At 36.7% G+C, this 21,424-nt stretch overlaps 1 protein-coding gene across 1 annotated transcript in view; it reads left to right on the top strand.

The window, feature by feature from the left end:
* Positions 1-21,424, top strand: part of NUP62CL (nucleoporin 62 C-terminal like) — an 83,210-nt gene that overhangs the window by 36,996 nt on the left and 24,790 nt on the right. The window contains exons 4-8 of the mRNA XM_025372595.1: positions 6,814-6,949; positions 14,296-14,446; positions 15,039-15,088; positions 15,234-15,368; positions 20,491-20,557. Coding sequence (XP_025228380.1) covers positions 6,814-6,949; positions 14,296-14,446; positions 15,039-15,088; positions 15,234-15,368; positions 20,491-20,515 — 497 coding nt within the window. The 3' untranslated portion in view covers positions 20,516-20,557. The remainder of the gene's footprint in view (positions 1-6,813; positions 6,950-14,295; positions 14,447-15,038; positions 15,089-15,233; positions 15,369-20,490; positions 20,558-21,424) is intronic.

The following is a 21,424-nucleotide window of genomic DNA, read 5'->3' as shown; positions in this document are numbered from 1 at the left end:
AGCCCAGGCGTTTGAGACCAGCCTGGGCAACATGGCGAAACCCTGTCTCTACAAAAAATACAAAAATTTGCCGGACATAGTGGTGCGTGCCTGTAGTCCCGGCTACTGGGGAGGCTGAGGTGGGAGGACTGCTTGAGCCCAGGAGGTCAAGGCTGCAGTGAGCCAAGATTGCACCACTGCACTCCAGCCTGGGTGACATAGTAAGACCCTGTCAAACAAAAAAAAAAAGGAAAGAAAGGAAGAAAGAAAGAGAGAGAGGGAGGGAGGGAGAGAGAGAGAGAAAGAAAAAGAAATGAAAAAGAAAGAAAGAAAAAAAGAAAGAAAGAGAGAGAGAGAGAAAGAAAGAAAGAAAGAAAGAAAGAAAGAAAGAAAGAAAGAAAGAGAAAGAAAGAAAAGAAAGAAAGAAAGTTGTAGGTCTTAGGCAATTTTTTCTTACAGGTCTCTATAAACTGACTTCTTTCAAAGTTTCTTCTTCACAATATCATAATGTTCATCATTAAATTTTGTTGTAATCCTAGCTGTAATAGCCCCCCTCCCCAGCTCTATGACAGTAAGATTGTCTCCATTCCTGGGAATAAAACTAGCCAGAAAATGTTTGATGCTTAATTGAGCATGAATAATGCTCAATTAACCATCACCATCCTCTTGTGCTATTGGCATAGTTAGGCATTAGTTAAGATTGGTTACCACGTGACTTATATTTTCTACCACTTAGACTTCAATTTTGAGACATGACTATGATTCTGGAACCACTTTGATATATGTAAGCAGTATCCTTCTCAACTATGATAGATTTCATGAATATGACCATGTCCAAGGTTTGGAGTTAAAATTATTGTTCAGTCAAAACTTGCTCTCTGACCTTTGACAGGTTCCCCCACTTATCTCCCTCTGATGTCCTTGTCTACAAAATGAAAATATATTGGGACCACAATATCTTTTAATTAACTTTAATGAATTATAACTTATACATCATAAAATTAACTTACTTTAAGTATGCAATCCAGAAATTTTAGTAAGTTTATCAAATTGTGTAACCATCACTGTATTTAGTTTTAGAGCATTTGTATCATTCCAATAAGATCCCTCAGCCACAGACAACCACTAATCTGTTTTCCATTTCCATAGATTTGCCTTTTCTGGACATTTCATATAAATGGATTGACCACGGTATTTTGAAGTTTAACCAAAAGTTTCTAAAGGACTCTTCAGATGAAAAAGACTATATAAATTTCTCACTGTTTTTGATTTAAAGGGTAATAGTTAATATTATGTTGTTCTCTGCTGTTGGTGCTCCAACAACTTCGGCTAGAACATTTAATATTATAACCTTGGGATTTGCATTAAAATTCCCTGGAGCAGGTGGAGCAGCTCCTACTGTAGTTAATAAAATTTTAGAAGTATCAGGATGTCTTGGGGCTCTCACTGGAAATGTGCTTTATAACAAGCAGTAAGTAAGTTCTATGGCTTTTAGGGCTAAGTGGTTTTAACCATCTCATCAGAGGATCCAAAAGGTACACTAATATGTTTATGTAGATGATTGCCAAAGAGTGGAATGAGACAGTTGATATCAATGATGTTACTTCTTTGAGATGACTACAGGCAAAACAGCTGCCAAATTCTTGCCAACCATCAAACTTAAGAATTTTTGTTCTTGATCACAGTGTTTAGCTGGTTGAGATTGATAAAGTTTTCTTTTTTTCTCTAAAAGTTAATTTAAGTTTTGACCTCTATTAAAGTTGACCCTCTTCTAAAGTTGATTACAGGAGTTTCTCTAGACCTATTCTAAATTTGTTTCTGCCAGTTAGGAGCTAGTTAGGTTGTAGGTGGAAGAAGACTTGGTTATCCATTGCCCCATAGCTATTGTGAGCTGGGTGATAAGGGGTCTTCTACCTAAACCTGTCTTTTAAGTTATACTCCATTTTGGAGCAGTCTTATTTGTTTTTACTTTAAAAAGTTTACTTAGGGATGAAATGACTCTTTTTTAATCTGGCTTAAACTAAAAGTCAATCCCTTTTAAGCTTAAAATAATTATTCCTAAACAGACATGTATATCATCCCTCTCTTTTTTTTTTTTTAAGATACAGTCTCACTTTGTCACCCAGGTTAGAGTGCAGTGGCATGATTATAGCTGACTGCAGCCTAATCTCCTGGATTTATGTGATCCTCCCACCTCAGCCTTCTGAGTACCTGGGACTGCAGGCATGCACCACCATGACCAACTAATTTTTTTTTTTTTTTTTAGTAGAGATGAGGTCTCACTATATTGTCCAGGCTGGTCTCAAACTCCTGGGTTCAAGTGATCCTCCCACCTCAGCCTCCTGAATATCTGGAACTACAGGTGTGCACCACCATGCCTGGCTGATTTTTTTTTTTTTTTTTTTAGTAGAGATGGGGTCTCACTACATTGTCCAGGCTGGTCTCAAACTTCTGGGCTCAAGCTGTGATCCCACCTTGGCCTCCCAAAGTGCTCAACTTGTAGGCATGAGGCACCACACCTGGCCTCATCTCTTTATTTATTCTTTTACATGACCTTATGAGTTTCTACTGTTTAGCAGGCTAACTGGCCAATGTATGAGACTTGTGAAGGGTGTGTCATAAGAACGTTGCAAGTTACCATATTCGCAAAAAATGTAACACATTATTTCCCCATAAAACAATGACAAAATAAAACCTGGTTCTTTTAGTTATGGGTTGAATCACTGAAATATGAATGGGCAGCCTCTTTGATGATGCTGTCATATCCAGCCCTTATCTATATAAGTCTCAAATTCCTTTGTACAAATACTACTTTTGCCACTAGCCCATCCCTTAGCACCATGATATGATTTGGCTGTGTCCTCACACAAATCTCATCTTGAATTGTAGCTCCCATAATTCCCATGTGTTGTGGGAGGGACTTGGTGAGAGGTAACTGAATCATGAGGACGGGTCTTTCTCATGCTGTTCTTGTGATAGTGAATAAATCTCACAAGATATGATGGTTTTATAAACGGGAGTTCCCTTACACAAGCTCTCTTGCCTGACACCATGTAAGACGTGACTTTGCTCCTCATTCACCTTCTGTCATGATTGTGAGGCCTCCTCAGCCATGTGGAACTGTGAGTCAATTAAACCTCTTTCCTTTATAAACTATCCAGTCTCAGGTATGTCTTTATTAGCAGCGTGAGAACAGACTAATACACATCATTTCACCCACCAGGACCTAACGCACTTACCCTTCTCCCCATTAGGTATGTCTCAACCTGACAGCCCCAATTTGGGGTGTTCTTTTTCCCTACTTACCTTTCTTTCTCTTCAAGTGTATTTACTTATTCAGATTCTTCATCTCACTAACCAGTCTTGCAGAGCAGCTTTCCAGCGTTTGTATCTGCAGATTTACAGCCACTTGGGATTACTCTCTGCCCTAGGTATAATCACCAAATTTTAAGAGAAGTTTGCTTTTTATAGTCTGGGAAGGTGATGATGTCCATTTCCGGCATGGAATAAGATGTATAGTTGTTGATCAGGGACAGGATAGGAAAACTGGATAGTAGAATATTTTAAAGACTATTTTCACTATTTTATGCAATGATTTTTAAGACTATCAGAATGAGATTTATTTAAATGTGAGTTCAAATTTGGTATGTAGTTTTTTGTATTATTTTTAGAACCATACTTCTGCTTTACTACACAGATAATGTAGTATTGACTGTATTAACTGGTTAAGACTAAAGTTGTAATTTGCAAAATCAGACTGTGATACAACTTCCAAACCCATTCCTTTACTAGGTATTAATTGAAATATTATTTGACTATGCCAGAGTTAATTTATGCCTTTAAAAATAGCATGAAAGATAACAAAAATAAAACTGTATAAAAAGTTAAAATAGGCCGGGTGTGGTGGCTCACGCCTGTAATCCCAGCACTTTGAGAGGCTGAGGTGGGCGGATCACGAGGTCAGGAGATCAAGACCATCCTGGCTAACACAGTGAAACCCCATCTCTACTAAAAATAAGAAAAAATTAGCCGGGTGTGGTGGCACGTGCCTGTAGTCCCAGCTACTTGGGAGGCTGAGGCAGGAGAATTGCTTGAACCTGGGTGGTGGAGGTTGCAGTGAGCCAAGATCGTGCCACTGCACTCCAGCCTGGGTGACAGAGCGAGACTCCATCTCTAAAACAAACAAAAAAAAGAAGTTAAAATAATCATACCATTTTAAAATGACTCAGGATTCCTTTATGTTTGTGCTGCTTATAGGTAAAAACAATACATACATGCATATATACATATCACTCCCTCTAGAGAGAACAGTTTATCTTTCTAGACTTTTTTTCTAAGCATATACAGACATACATTAAATTTGTTTTATAAAAATGGTACCATACTCTGTGTGTGTGTGTATACACATTCTTAGAATTTGCTGTTTCCTCTTAAGTATACATCTTTTTTTTTCTTTTTCTTTTTTTTTTTTTTTTTGGAGGTAGAATCTCGCTCTGTTGCTCACTTAGCCTCCTGAGTAGCTGGGATTACAGGTGTGCACCACATCTGGCTGATTTTTGTATTTTTAGTAGAGATGGGGTTTCACCATGTTGGCCAGGCTCGTCTCAAACTCCTGACCTCCAGTCATATACCTGCTTCGGCCTCCCAAAGTGCTGGGATTACAGGTGTGAGCCACCCTGCCTAGCCAATTATACATCTTTGAATACCTATCCATGTTAGGAAATGCAGATTACTTTATTAGAAAACCATCTTTGGGTGAAGATATTCTCCTTTACAAGAAGGGCTCATTTTAAAAAAAAAAAATTATTTCTGTCTTGAATGCAGTAGTTACTCAGTGTTTGGGTGAATTAATCAATAAAGGGAGTCTATTGGCATTATCATTAATTTTTAGCATTTCTGAGGAAGGTTTTCCTTTCAGATAAGATTTTTGTTCTCAGATGAATAAAATGATGACTTATGGTTGTAAAGAATATCACGCAAGATCCAATCTGTAATCTCTCCACTGTTCTAACCATAGTGACTCCTGGGCTTCTTTGTGATTGGGCATGGTCTACCTCTGTGGTGCACATTTCACCCTCACAAGGGCTAACATAAAGAATGGGAATTATCATGAGAACCTTTGTGGCCAAAAAGGAAATGGAGTCTCGTGGAATTCAAGTAAAGTCATTGCCATGACACTGTTACTTTAAGGAAATTGGAACTTAAGATTATTCTTAAGGCACCTTTAGGGACCTGCCAAATCAAATATTGCATAGGCATAATTCAGTTATTCTCCCTTTGTCTACTTTTTTCTTTTTTAAAATTTCTCATTGGTTTCCTTACCTCTTTCTCTGCCTTCCTGCTTTACCTTATCCTTAATTGTGACTTGCTCATGGTCCCTTACTTCTACTTCATCTCTTTCTTCTGTCAGTCCTATCAAGTCTCTCTGCCTATAGTTGGATTCCTTCTATACTTTTGGAAATATTTCCCAGTATCTGCCTAGAGTCAGATTTTTTCCATATTGCTAAATTTTTGGAAATGAAACTCTGACTCATATTAATCCTGTTTCGCTAGCGCTTTTTGTGCCAGACCCTCAGGTAGGCTGCTAGTAGTACATTGGATGGCTTCCCATCCTTCAGTTGGCCATCCTGCCCAGTCAACTGTGAACCAGGAACAAAAAGGACAGTTATCTGGAACAAAGAATGGGTATTTGAGCTTGTTCCCTCAGCAGGAATGTTCCCTCAGGCCAGCCTCCGTCAGAGTAGTCAGTGGTTGTAGCAGGCACCATGGTTTATGAATTTATCTGGTGTGGCCATTAATCTGAAACTATTGCTAATTTGGAAAGCAAAGCTAACATAAAACAAACAATCATGTACATTATATTTTCATAACAGATTCCTTGTTACAGAAGCAACATTTACTAGTTGTAAGAACATTTGAAAATACCGAGACCAAAAAGAAGAAAATAAAACCTTCCCAGTTCCCTAGCAGCCACAATTTTCTGTGTATTGTTCATTAAGTGCTCAGTGTGTAATAAGACCCAAAAGTGCTGCAGAAATTTAGAAAACCAAAGGAAACTATGAGTAGGAGAGAAGTAGGTGATAAATATGGGGAACAAAGAATTTGAGTCAAGCCATGAAGGATACTTAGGATTTTATCTATAGAGAGCAGGACATTCTAATAGGGGTGTAACAGAAAAAGACACATAAGAGAGAGTCTGGGCTGTAGATAAAGCTTTGAGAGGCTTTTGACTAGGGTTTGCAAAAATGCATGCCTAGTATTGACTGTGGTATAAAGAAATAGGCACTCTTTCCTATTGATAGGGACATAAACTGGCAAAATCAAACGTTTAGATAGGGCAATTTGGCAAGTTATGTTAAAATTTAGAGCATGCTGACACTTTGATCTAGAAATTTTATTTCTAGGAATTAATTACACAGATACAGTCATGTAAGTATGCAAAGATATAGATGTACAGAGATCTTTTGTAAATTGCAATTATTCTTTTCTTGAAAGTTTCATAAAACTTACCAGCAGTGACATCTGGGACTGGAGTTTTCTTTATGAGAAGAATTTTGAAGACTGATTTGATTTCTTTCATGGTTATTGGGCTGGTTAGAAGTTTTATTTTTCTATGAATTTATCCAGGATTTTTAGTTTTCAGCTGGAAAGTTAATCCAGGTACCTGGCCTGCCATTTATTATTTCATATTACAACAGTGTTAAATTCAAATCTGCATCTTTGAGTTCAAATTTGTATTTTTAAAAATGCCTCCATAATTTTAAATCTGAACGATAAAGGCTTAAATGAAACAATTTCTCATTTCTTACTAACATTATACACTTTATTTTCCAGTTACAACTTCAACGACTACCACCACCACTTTCACCACCAACACTACTACCACAATCACCAGTGGCTTTACTGTGAACCAAAACGAACTGTCATCAAGAGGGTTTGAAAACCTTGTACCTTATACTTCAACTGTTAGGTAAGCCTATTTATTTAAAAACTTGCATGTGTTTCATTTTATTTATCATGTACAAGACATTTGCTTGGATAACTTTAGAATAATATTTGAAAGTTAGCTAAATGATTGAGTTGAGGGAACAGTTAAGAGAAAGATTTCTGTAGCTTAGGAAGTTGAATAACTAACAGCACACCTTTGCCTTCTGAATATCATTATAATAGAATCATTACTATTACGAATAATAGCTACCACTTATTGTGCAATTACTGTATGTTTGGCAAGATGACAATGCATTACAAGCATCATGTCATTTATCCTCACAGTAACCCTATGAGGTAGGCAGTATTTTCATTCCCATTTTGTAGGTAAGAAAACGAGAGCATACAGAGATTTTATAATCTGCTCATAGTTGCATACTTGTTAATGGTTGATCCAGGATTAAAATTCAGGCAGTCAAACTCTGGATATACAGGCTCTGGAGCCTGTATATGATGTTTCTCTATAGTATTTTTTCATTTTTTAAGTTAAGGTTTTTATTTTGAGATAATTGTAGAGTCACATGTATATGTAAGAAATAATACACAACATTCTGTATGGTCTTTATATCATTTCCTCCAGTGATAACATCTTAACAGTAATATAGTATAATATCACAACCAAGATATTGATATTGCTACAGTCAAAATTCAGAACAGTTTTATCACTACAAGGATTCCTCCTGTTGCCCTTATATAGCCACACCCACTCCCCTCCTTTCCTTGACCCTGAGCAACAATTAATGTTCTCTATTTCTATAATCTTGACATTTCAAGAGTGTTGTGTAGATAGAGTCATATATATGTGACCTTTGGGAATTGGATTTTTTATTCAGCATAATTCCTTGTGATCCACCCAAGTTGTCATGAGCATCAATAGTTTGTTCTTTTTTATTTCTGAGTAGTATTCCATGGTATTTTGGATGCACCATGGTTTGTTTAACCATTCACCTGTTGATGGACATACAGGCTGTTTCCAGTTTTTTTGATATTATGAAAAAAGCTGGTGTGAACATTGGTGTACATGTTTATTATGAATATAAGTATTTCTCTGGGATAAATGCCTAGGAGTGCTGTTGTCGGGTGGTATGGTGGTTACATGTTTTTTGTTTGTTTGTTTTGTTTTTTAAGAAACTGTCAAATTCTTTTCCAGGGTACTGTGCCATTTTACATGCCTACTAGCAATGTATGGGTGATCCAGATTGTCTGCATTCTTGCCAGAATTTGGTGTTGTCACTATTTTTTATTTTAGCCCTTCTGACAGATGTGAAGTGATATCTCATTATGGTTTTAATTTGCATTTCCCTGATGACTAATGATGTTGAAAGTCTTCTCACATGTTTATTGCCATCAGTAGAGCCTCTTTGGTGAAATGTGTGTTCATATCTTTTGTCCATTTTCTATTTGGATTATTTGATTTTTTTACTGTTTGGTTTTGAGAGTTTGTTATGTACTCTATATGCCAGTCTTTTGTCAGATATGTGGCTTATAAGTATATTCTTTAACTGTGTAACTTGGCTTTTCATCCTCTTAACAGGGTCCTTTTGTTGTATCAACACCTTTAATTAATGAGTTACAATTTATCACATTTTCTTTTAATGAATTGTGCTTTTAGTGTCAATTATAAGAAATCTTTTCTTAGCCCTAGATCCCAAAGATTTTCTTCTGTGTTTTTCTAAAAGTTTTATAGTTTCACATTTTACATTTAAGCTTGTGATCCATTTTGAGTCAATTTTTATATAAGGTGTGAGGTTTAGGTCAAGATTAATTTTTTTTTGTCTGTGGATGTCGAGTTTTTCTAACATCATTTATTGAAAGACTATCTTCCCCCCACATTGCTTTTGCACCTTTGTCAAAAATCAATTTGTGTCAAATGCTTTTTCAGCCTCAGTTGATAGTCTTTTAAGATTCTGTTTCTTTATCTTGGTGAAGTGGTAGATTACACTGATTGATTTTCAGATGTTCAACCAGCCCTGCATATGTTAAATAAATCCCACTTGATCATGGTGTATAATTTTTTGATACATTTTTAAAAATTTGGTTTCCTGGTATTTTGTTTGAGGACTTTTGTATCTAAGTTCATGAGAGATATTAGTCTGTAGTTTTCTTCTTCTTTTATGTCTCTAGTTTTGATATCAGGGTAATATTGGCTCTATAAAATGATCTTAAAAGTATTCTGTTTTCTGTTTTCTAAAAGAAATAATGTAAATAGGGGTATTTATTTACTTCTTCTTATTATTTTCTGAGACAAAGTCTCACTGTGATGCCCAGGCTAGAGTGCAGTGTCAAGATCTTAGCTCACTGCATCCTCCACCTCCCAGGTTCAAGTGATTCTCCTGCCTCAGCCGAGGCCTCCTGAGTAGCTGGGATTACAAGCTCCTGCCACCACATCCAGCTAATCTTTGTATTTTTAGTAGAGACGGGTTTCACCATGTTGGCCAGGCTGGTCTTGAACTCCTGACCTCAAGTGATCTGCCCGCCTCGGCCTCCCAAAGTGCTGGGATTACAGGCGTGAACCACCGTGCTCGACTAAAGGGGCTTTTAGGCTAAAGGGGCTTTTAAATTACAAATCAATTTCTTTAGTGGTTCTAGAACTATTCAGGTTATCTAGTTAATCTTTGATGAATGTGTGGTTTTTAAAGAGTTGGCCCATTTTTTATGTTGTTAAATTTGTGAGTATAAAGTTGTTCATAGTATTTCATTATTGTCCTTTCAATGGTTGTAGGGATATTCCTGTTTCATTTCTGATATTAGTGGTTTGTGTCTTTCTTTTATCAATTTTATCGATCTCTTCCCAAAGAGCCAGCTTTTGTTTAATTATTCTCTATTCTTTTCATGTTTTCAATTTCACTGATATCTACTCTATTATTTCCTTCCTTCTGATTGTACTGCGTTCATTTTGCTCTTTTTCTAGTTTGTTGAGGTGTGAACTCAGACTATTGATTTGAGACTTTTCCTATTTTTTAACATACACATTTAGTGCTATAAATACCCCACTCAACACTTCCTTAACTGTGACCTACATATTATGTTATATTGTGATTTCTTTTTTTTTTTTTTTTTTTTTTTGTTTTTTTTTTGAGACGGAGTCTCGCTCTGTAGCCCAGGCTGGAGTGCAGTGGCCGGATCTCAGCTCACTGCAAGCTGCGCCTCCCGGGTTCACGCCATTCTCCGGCCTCAGCCTCCCGAGTAGCTGGGACTACAGGCGCCCGCCACCTCGCCCGGCTATTTTTTGTATTTCTTAGTAGAGACGGGGTTTCACCGTGTTAGCCAGGATGGTCTCGATCTCCTGACCTCGTGATCCGCCCATCTCGGCCTCCCAAAGTGCTGGGATTACAGGCTTGAGCCACCGCGCCCGGCCTATATTGTGATTTCATTCAGCTCTATATACTTATTAAATTTCCTTTGTGAATCCCTCTTTTACTAATTTATCATTTAGAAGTGTGTTGTTTAATTTCCAAGTGTTTGGAGATTTTCTTGTTGTTTTTTCTGTATTTATCGCTACTTTGATCCCATTGTGGTATTAGAATATGCTTTGTATGATTTTAGTTCTTTTATATTTATTTAGGTTTGTTTTGTGGGTGAGTATACAGTCTGTCTTGATGAATGTTCCATGGACATTTGAAAATTGTGTTTTCTGCTGTAGGGTGGAATGTTCTATATATGTAAATTAGATTCTGTTGCTTCACTGTAATTTCAGATTCTGTATTATTGGAGTCTTTCTGTCTAGTAGTTCTTTCAGTTGTGGAGAGTGGCTTTTTGAAATCTCCGCCTTTAATTGTGGACTTCTCTATTTCTCCATTTAGCTCTATCAGTTTTTATTTCATGTATTTTGAGGCTTTCTTGTTTGGTCGCCTACACATGTAGGATTGTTAGCCTTCCTGATGCCTTGATTCCTTTATCACTATGTAATGTCTCTCTTTGGTTCTAGTAATTTTCTTTGCTCTGTAGTCCACTTTATTTGATATTAATATAGCCATTTCTTTTTAAAAAATGAAGCTTGCATTCTTTCCATTCTTTTACTTTCAAACTGTGTATTAATATATCCTTGTATTTGAAGTGAATTTCTTATAAACAGTATATTGTTGGATCATTCTTTATTCACTCTTCCAGTCTCTGTATTTTATTGGTATGCTTAGCACATTTATATTTAAGGTAACTATTCATATGTTAGAGCTTAAATCTGCCATTTTATTTATTGCTTCTGATTTTTGTTCTTCTCTTTCCTTTTTTTACTCTGCCGTCGGTTGTTTGAATATTTTTGGGGGGTTTCATCTTGTTCTGTTAATAGTGTTTTTAAGTACATTATTTTGTATAGTTTTATTACTGGTTGCTCTAGGTATTCCAGATACATGCATTACTTACAACAGTGTAGTCATACCACTACACTGTGTGGGTGAAATACAGAAACCTTAATTCCATTTAATTCCTTTTACCCTTCTTAGCTTTCAAGTATGGTTGTCTCAGCCATTTCTTCTGTGTACATTGAATATCACATCACATAGGGTTATAATTTTTAGTTCAGCCATCAAATGATTTAAGAAACGAGAAGTAGAATAGTATATTTACCCTTGTCTATACCCATTTTGATATTCCTTCCTTTATATCAGGGGTCCTCAACCCCTGGGTCAAAGACCAGTACTGATCTGTAGCATGTTAGAAACCGGACCACACAACAAGAGGCGAGCAGCAGGTGAGCATGCATTAATTACTGCCTGAGCTCCGCCTCCTGTCAGATCAGACATTAGATTCTCATAGGAGCGTGAACCCTATAGTAAACTGCACATGCAAGGGATCTAGGTTGTACACTCCGGATGAGAATCTAACGCCTGATGATCCTCCTGCAGGCCCCTCCCACCGTCTGTGGAAAAAGTGTCTTCCACAAAACCAGTTCCTGGTGCCTAAAAGTTTGGGGATCGCTGCTTTATATGATGTTCCAAGTCTTCCGTTTTCATTTCCTTTCTGTTTAATCTTCAAGGGTAGGTTTGCTAGCAACAAATTATCTTGATTTGACTTTGTGTGAGAATATCTTTATCTCCCCCTTCATTTCTGAAGGACATTTTCACCAGATACAGAAGTCATTGTTGATACTTTTTTTTCATTCAGTGCTTGGTTTTAGAAAAATCTACTGTCATCTAAACTGATATTCCTTTTTAAGTAATGCATTTTTTTCTTTCTGGTTGCTTTCAAGATTTTTTTTCTTTGTCTTTAGTTTTCAGAAGTTTAATTATTTTGTGTCTTAGTGTGGATTTGAGTTATTCTGTTTGGAGTTTGTCCAGCTTCTTGAATCTGTGGGTTTATATCTTTTGACAAACTTTGAGAGTTTTCAATCTTTTTTTTTTTTAAATACGTTTTTCAGTCCCATTCTCTCTTTCCTCTCTTTCTGGAACAAATGTTACTTCTTTTATTATTGTCCTCCAAGTCCTTGAGACTTTTTTCATTTGTTTCTGCAAAGTTTTTCTTTGTTTTTCTGTAAATTCTATTTGTCTGTCATCAAGTTTTCTTCTTCTATCCTCTGTTGACTGCATTCTCTTATCAAACTCCTTAGGTGAGCTTGTTATTTCAGTTATTTTACATTTCAGTTCTATATCTTTCATTTGGTTGTTTTTCATAATTTCTATTTATTTGCTGAGATTTTCTATTTTTTCATTTGTTTTAAGAAAATTTGAAATGGCTTGTTTGAGCCTTTTTTTGATGGTTGCTTTAAAATTCTTTTCAGATAATTCCAATATCTGATACCTCTCAGTGTTGGCATCTATTGTCTTTTCTCTTTCAAGTAGTGGGTTTTCTGGGTTTTGATATGATGGGTAATTTTTAAAATTTTATCTTGGACATTCTGTCTATTATGTTAGGAAAGTCTAGGTCCTATTTTCATCTTTTTTTTTTTTCATCAAGCATCTCTTTATTGACATGTAGTACAAGGGATGTGTGTGTTTGTATGTTCAACTTCCCACTGGACCTTACCTACAGTACTCCAGCAAAAGTGGAGCACTTATTCACACGCTGTCTCAAGGCAGATGGGTGGTTTGGAAACTCTGCTTCCCGCTTAGCCTCACTGACTCATCGCTCATGAAAGGCGAACGTTGCATGCTACCACTTTATTGCCAGTAAGTGGAGATGTAAGCTCAGCTCCCAGCTGGGCCCTGGAGCCCCCAGATCAAGGGGAAGTGGAGAACTGACTCACACTGCTTAGTTGCTGCAGGTGGAGGCAGAATTTAAGCTTCCTGTTGGCCCCACTGACACAAGGGGAGGGAAGAAGCATGATGTCAACTACTCTGTTTCATATCACTTCATTCAGCCTCCTTGGTTGGTATGAAGGCTTAGCTCTCTACTGGGCCCAGCTGACACAGGCTCATGGGAGAAGGGGGACAAAGTACTGACTAGGCATTCTTTGCCCTACCTCATTTAGTCTTGGCTTTGCCAGTGGATGTGGAGGTCAAGCTTCTCATTGGGCATTGCTGACCCCATGGATGGTAGGAAGTGGGATCCCTACAGGTCCTAACTTGAATTACCTTGTTCAGTTGTAATGATGCTGGGTGGGTATAGAGATTCAGCTCCCCACTGGGTCTCTCTGACACCAGAGGCAAGAGGTGAAGCCTAATGGTGACTAAACCCTGCCTCTTCTGCCTCATTGAGCCTTGTTGCTACTGGGTAGGAATTTAGGTTCAACTTGTCATTGGATCCCACAGAAAGAACCCTGGTGGAGGAACTGGAATTGGGCCTGTGTCTTCCACTTAGGGAATTGATGATTACCTTCCCACTGAGCCCTGCTGACACTGCCACAGCAGAGGAATCAGCATTGACTGGCTCTGCTGGCCAAGGGATCAAAGATTAGCTAGTTACTGAGCCTTTTTTGATACCACTTGGCAGGGGAATCAGAGTTCTGCATGGTTCTGCCCAGTGGGGAATGCCCACTCTCTTGTGGATACTACTCAGACAGGGAATGGGTCACTTTGACTAAGAGCTGGGGGAGAGAGAATCCTATCTCCTTACCTATGCCTACCCAGAAAGGAGCTTCTGTCATGCTGAGCTGGGATGAGGGGAAGAGAAAGAGCAGATTATGGCACAGACTTTAGCTATTATTGCTGTGATTTAGTAGGTTTCTTAATAAATCTTTATTTACTATATTCCTCTAGGATAATTTCAAGTGACTTTGAGGGGTTGTTTTTTTAAATCATCTTTACCAGTTATGTTTGTTTTCTTGGGGTGCAGGTACGGGAAACTCCTTACATGTTGTTTTCTTCTCAGAGTCCTCCTGAGTTCATTTTTAAAATCTGATCACACTTTTTAAAGTATGATTATTGGATCATCCTGCATCCTTTTATGTTTTAGTGTAGTAGCAACTCCTGTGATGACATATGGTCACCTGGAGGGTCTTATAAATGAGTGGAACCTTGAGCTGGAAGATCAAGAGAAGTACTTTCTTCTCCAGGCCACTCAGGTCAATGCTTGGGACCGTACATTGATTGAGAATGGTGAGATGGTAAGAAGATGTTTTCATTAATCTACCTATATTGTGCAAGTATTTACAGATGAACATAAGAACATAGACCTGTGTTTTGTGGTTTTCTTTGTTGTTGTTGTTTTGTTTATGTTTTTGTTTTTTGAGACAAGGTCTTGCTGTATCACCTAGGCTGGAACACAGTGGTGCAATCACAGCTCACTGCAGCCTGAATCTCCCTGGCTCAAGCAATCCTCCTACCTCAGCCTCCTAAGTAGCTGGGACCACAGGGGCACACCAGCACCCCCAGCTAATGATGTGTGTGTTTTTTCAGTAGAGATAGGGTCTCACTGCATTGCCCAGTCTGATCTCAAACTCCTAGGCTCAAGTGATCTTCTTGCCTTAGCCTCGCAAAGTGCTGGGATTATAGGCATGAGCCACCATACCCAGCCCTGTGGTTAATTTTCTATTCCAATATTGGTGAGCAGTTCAAAATATATTCCTTAGGTAATAAGTACCCTGAATAAAAGGAAATCTTTCATATTTGAAGTGTATTTGAGAAAATTAATATTGCTCTAAAATTGTTATATAAATTCAAATACTTATATTGTTGTATTCATATTTCTCTTTATAGATTAGTATTTTACATGGAGAAGTGAACAAAGTGAAACTGGATCAGAAAAGGTAGAACCTTAGATTTCCTTGGTTGAAAGATTAAAGACCTATCTTTTTATTCAGTGTTTTTTTTCCCTCTGTAGTTTGTTAACTCTTTTCTTTTTGTCACTCCAAATTCCTTTCATCAGCCCTTTTATTAACTTACTTTATTCAGGTTGGAACAAGAATTGGATTTTATCCTGTCAGAGCAGCAGGAACTAGAATTTCTGTTGACTTATTTAGAGGAGGCTACGAGCAACCAGAGTGGACTTCATTATCTGCAGGATGCAGATGAGGAGCGTGTGAAGACGTAAGTAACTGAATAAAGATTGAAGAATGGGGCAGGACTTACATATTATGAGAGCATTCCAGGAACAGAGGGGAAAAGTCGAATTGGAAGGCAAAGAATACAAATCGGTAGAAAGGGACAAGCTTTTGTAGTTGACATTTATCAATTTGTTTGACTGTTTTCTGCTTATCGTTTCTGGATGCTTGTAAATGAGGAAATCATTCTGGCAATTTTGTTTTATAGCATTTTGTTTATTGTTATTACTGTCAACCTTATGCATGTTCACTGTAAAGGTTTTGTATTTGTCAAATTTGTTCTTAAATTAGAAGTACAAATTTTATGTGTGTGGTGTCATGGTATTGTGGGATATTTGTGGTATCCTCTTTATGTTGATTCTGCTAAAACTAATGTTCATGCAATTGCTTTAGTGATAAATCATTTGCTATTTTAAAGGCAATTTGTTAATCTGGAGGCAAACTGTATAGCTTTCAAAAATGGAGTGATTTTGTCAGTGTATTAGGAGGGCTATATTTTATTTGTGAACTCTTCAGTCTTTACCTTCTGTCAGTACAGTGCCAATGTTTCTAAAGTAACTTTATTTCTCTGGAACTGAGGTTTGGTAGTCTGTCAATTTATTAAGTATTAGAATTTGTATGAATGAACAACATAATCTAGACTGAGACTAAATTGGACACATTTTATCAATGACTTATTATGAGTTAAGACTGGGCCTATTTTTAACATGCTTGCAAGTTAACTTTTTTGTAGGAGCATTAAATGTGGTAAGTACAACTAATCTGTATTAACCTAAACCAGTTTCTGCTTTTGTATTTCAACCTTTGTGAATTTTTCTTTTCTTTGTATTGCTTTCTATGCATTCTATCATTTTTTTGAAACATATAGAATTACATTTTTGGCCATAAGATCCTAACTGTAGTTTGAAGAAATCTTCATGACATTAGTTCCTTTCCAGTTGCTCTTTTGTAGTCAGATATATATTCAAGATGAAGTCTTGCTCTGTCGCCCAGGCTGGAGTGCAGTGGCACGATCTCGGCTCACTGCAACCTCTGCCTCCTGGGTTCAAGCGATTCTTCCGCCTCAGCCTCCTGAGTAGCTGGGATTACAGGCATGTGCCACCACACCCAGCTAATTTTTGGTATTTTTAGTAGAGACGGGGTTTCACCATGTTGGCCAGGCTGGTCTCGAACTCCTGACTTCATAATCCACTCTCCTCGGCCTCCCAAAGTACTGGGATTACAGGCATGAGCCACCACACCCGGCCCAGATTTATATTGTGATGAAATATTTACCAGAATCTTCAACAATCTAGGCAACCAATTCTATGGCCTAAGTACTATGCCATAGAAAGGCAGTAGATAGTTGTTACCTACAAATCTAATTGACTCTTTAAATCTTTATACACATTAAGGTTGAAAAATCCTCTGGCCACTTTAATTCTTATAAACATATTTATTGACTGGGTCGTGTGTGTGTGTGTGTGCGCGCGCGCGCGCGCGTATGTAGTTTGTGTGGAAATCTTGAGAATTTAGGCAACTAGTGAACTTAGCAGATTTGTCTATCTTTGATTATCATGAAGCTCATTTCTCAAAACATCTTTTTTGCCTGATGGAGTATATTTATATGAGGTTTTATTTTGCAAATTTGTGTATTCAAGATCATTGAAGACATCTCAGCATTTATTGAATATTGCCAAACCCTAAATAACTTCTCTTTTGTATGTAAATGTCCTGTAGGTGTATTTTGACACCTTAAAGGATTCATTTGCTCTACAGATCCCCAGGGTATTCACCTGGAGGATAAATAGGTGATGATAAAAATGGCAAAGTAGATAAAAGCCTTCTCATTTGGAGTCTTTTTAGAATATGGTAATAATAAGTTCACAAATGCTGCATCCATGAAAATATATCAGTGGTCATAATTGAACTCCACTGAAAAGATAGGGGAATTAGGGCAAATCCAATTAGCAGTGTCATGTTTATATGTCAACAAGAATAGGTAGTGGAGAAAACACTTTTTGTTAATCCCTTTATTTTACTTGCCTTTTCAGTTACAGATTAGCAGAGCGTATAGATGCTCAGCTGAAACAAATGGCCCAAGATCTCAAGGATGGTGTTAATCACCTGAATACATTTGAAAGTTCTGCTGACACTACTGATCCGGTGTGTTTACTGCTTTGTGTACTTAGACAACCAAGATTTAGTATGAAATTAGCATTCAGCCAGGTATGGTGGCTCATGCCTAAAACCCGAGCACTTTGGGAGGCCGAGGCAAGAGGATTGCTTTAGGCCAAGAGTTTGAGACCAGCCTGGGCAACATAGTGAGACTCTGTCTCTATAAAAAATGAAAAAATCTATCTGGGCATGGTGGTACACACCTACAGTCCTACTTACTCTGGAGGCTGAGGTGCTATGCTTGCACCACTGTGCTCTAGCCTGGGTGACAGAGTGAGATCCTGTCTCTAAAAAGAAATTAGCATTCTGTGGTTCCTTTAAGCTAGTCCCTTTCATCCATCTTCTATAGTGTTTCTTCTTGCCTCTAGAGATATGAAGCCCCTTGGGTGTGGTTAGTGGAGCAGGAAAGGTTGTGAGCTTTTTGTGGTTATTCCCAGGAAGGTGAAAATATTACTCTTCCCTAAGCTGTCATGGTTTTCTCCCTTATTCTTCACATAACTAAGTATGTACCTGTATTTTTTTTTCTGTTCACTTATTAGCCAGTTCATTCTTCTTTTTACATATTTGTTTACATACTCATGTAAGTGTTAGTAGGTATGCTTGTGTCTGTTAAACACAACCAGGCAATCCTTAATTTATGATTAGATTGTATTTTAACATTTGTTAGGCTGACTGTTTGAGACTTTACATTTTTCTATAGAAACTTGGTGAAATATGGTTATTAGGTTTATACCTGCCCCCATAGAATACTACTTAGCTCATAATAAATGTATTGTATCAGTGGAATTACAGCTGAGGCTCCAGTTAGAGTTAAGGTGCTGTGAATTAATTTGGCAGTAAGAAAGAATTGGTTTTTTTTTTTTTCTTTCTCTATACTCTGATCAGAGTTTATTTCCTGTACCTTTCCCTGTTGTCTCAGCAGCTAAATGGAGTCCTCGTTTTCCCATTCCCACTCTGTGGCAGTAATAGTAAGAGGGATCTCCCATTGTGCTTTCTATCAGTTAAATATAATTAGGAGTGAGGCCAGGATCGGGTAGGTGAAGATGAATGACATATATATAAGTGGTGATTATTCTTTAGTAAGCTCTTTGTTCAATTATATACAGACAGTTCTTCATCTACATACACATTACCATTTTTTAATTATAAAGATACAGTGTGTTATAGCTGAGAAAGTATTAGAATTTTAAGTCGTTTAATCTCTCTGGGTCTTGGCTCCTTCTTTTGCAAAATGTCAAGGATAGACTAAATGATCCTAAGTCCCTTCCGGCTATAAAAATTATGCCATTCTCTACTTTGGGTGAATCTAAAGTTGAACAAAGACAAATATAAATTAGTCTGAAATTATTCATGACACCATGTCCCTGTGTTCACACAGATGATCAAGAGTTTACAAAATACAGATTTTCTAAATATTAGATTACCATTGTAATTCCAAAATTGAAAATTGTTTTGTTGTAATAGAATTTTGATGCATAGGTAAATATATGCAGATTTAGACACTCAGCAGAGCTGATTTCTAGTTTCTCCATGTTGAATTAATATAAGTGGAGTGTTCTCAAACAAGTAAGTAAAAGGAGATTATAATTCTGTCTTTGTCCATTTTCTCTACTTCGCCCTGGATTGTTTTGTTTTATTTTAGTAGTGAGTAGTAAATGGTTTGAGTCTTTTTGTTTTCCTGGCAGGGGTGATTGGGATGTTTAAGACGAGTCAATTAAAGGGTAATTGCTGTTTGATTGCAGAATAAAAGAAGAAAGAGATCACTGACAGCCCTTTTTGCAGATAGCATAAATCCTTGGACAAGAAATGGGAAAAACATTTTCTGAACAATAATATTCCTGTAGATAATTTATTGTAACCAGATTAACAAAGCTTTATTACTCTGGGTCACATACTAGGGAAGAAAAATAGGAGCTATGTGTTCCAGTATTCACGGTGATGAGATTTATCTTTTTTATTCCCCCCTTTTTTGTGAGCGGCAATGGGAAAGACCACCTAATGTCTAAAAGTTTTATTAAGTAAGTTCATATTATGCACTGTGTTATTCAGTCACATTTTCTTACAAAATCCATAAGGAAAATTAAGTCATCTATATTACCAGTACCCTGATAATATACTGGTGTATTTCTTTCTAGTCTTTTTTGCTATGCTGCTAAAAATACTTCTTTTGTTTTAAAGAGTACTGAAAACTAAATAACTTTTTGTATTCTGTCTTCACTTAACATTCTTTCATGGTCTTTGCCCAAAATTTTAACCATTCTTTGAAAACATAAGTTTTAATGGTACTACAGTGTTTCATCAGGGTTGACTTTGCCATAATATACTTAATCATTTTTTGCTTGGTAGAGATATTATTTCCAATCTTTAGCCAATATAAAATAGTCCAGTAATCACCACTTACATTTAGATTTGATTATCTACTCTGGATAGGCTCCTGGAAATAGAATATACTGACTGAGTCAAAAGGTATGAATATTTTAAAGCTTTTGATATGTATCATAAAAATTTACATTTTGAAAGGTTGGGTCAATTTATATTACTATTGGCTATATATGAATGTACCTATTTTTCCCACGCACTCGATAACTGAGTATGACCATTTTTTAAAAATTGCTGATTTGGTTGACAACTGGTGCTATTTTTAATTTTTTATGTGAATTCATTGTCTTATGAAATGTGTCTTAATGTTCATTATACTGGGGTAGTCAGTTTCTTATTAAATTATAAGTATCCAATTCCTGATATTTACAAATAATTAATTTGAACCAATATATAAAGATAATGAACATTGCAAATATGAATTAGCAAAAAAAAACACTGAATTAGTAATTCTCAGTCCATTTCTTACCAGAAGAAATTAAAAGTCACTTCCTAATGTCAATTTCTTATGTTTATTTTTTATTTACCACCTCAGAATAATCATAATCTAAAAGTCTTATATGTGTTTTCAGCTCCACCAGATCTGCAGAATTCTGAATGCCCATATGGAGTCTCTGCAGTGGATTGATCGGAATTCAGGTGGGAGTTTGCTTGTATGCCACTCTGTGTATTTATTGCAAGTAGAAAATGTGATACATGTCAGTTGTATGCTCCATGATCAAACTCATATAAAAGCTGTTGTATGGGTGTTGCTTAACTCACAGTATGTGTATTTTAGTTCTGAAAAACTGTAATTCCTTATTTTTTTAAATGAAATACACATAGGATAAACTAGAAATTAATGAAAATAGAGGATGGATAGCAATGGGGCACATAGAGTTGGGATAGAAGCAAGACTTCTATGAATATGCCTTTTTATACAGTTTTGACTTGGGGACCATATAAATGTTTTACATACCAAAAAATTAGAATTAAGTAAAAAATAATGGGAAGGAAGACAAATGCTAAAATTGAATACATACTGAAACTAAACAAACCTACATAACTAATTTATAACGATCACCCAGTTCAGATAACTTTTGAACATAGTGTTCTTGATGATGCATCCTTCTAGGATGTCATCTTAAGGATATAAGGAACCTCAAGGAAATTTTAAACTTTCTCTTAATAGGTTTATTATTAGTTTCAGAATGATAATACCAGTATTACTACCATTTCACATATATTGAGAAATCAAGCAAAGCATATTAGTGATAATAGAAGTCAAGATTTTCATTGAAAGTCACAGAGATAAAAGTTATTTTTCCTTTTCTTTTGTATTTGCATTATAAATTTGAATGTAAGATATCAGTAATTAATTCCTGTTCCTTTGTTCTATACACAGAAATGGCCTAGAAGCAATGACAGACATACCCCAGTGGCAATGAGCACACCTAGAAGCTAGATCTTGGTTTCTAAATGCCATTCTCACTGAAAGGAACCAAGTCTTCTTGGGGAACTGTCTAA

The sequence above is a fragment of the Theropithecus gelada genome, chromosome X (genome assembly GCF_003255815.1).
Source record: "Theropithecus gelada isolate Dixy chromosome X, Tgel_1.0, whole genome shotgun sequence".
In the NCBI taxonomy this organism is placed as follows: Eukaryota; Metazoa; Chordata; class Mammalia; order Primates; family Cercopithecidae; genus Theropithecus; species Theropithecus gelada.
Note: the sequence above shows the minus strand (reverse complement) of the source record. Positions and strands in the feature narration are given on the sequence as shown.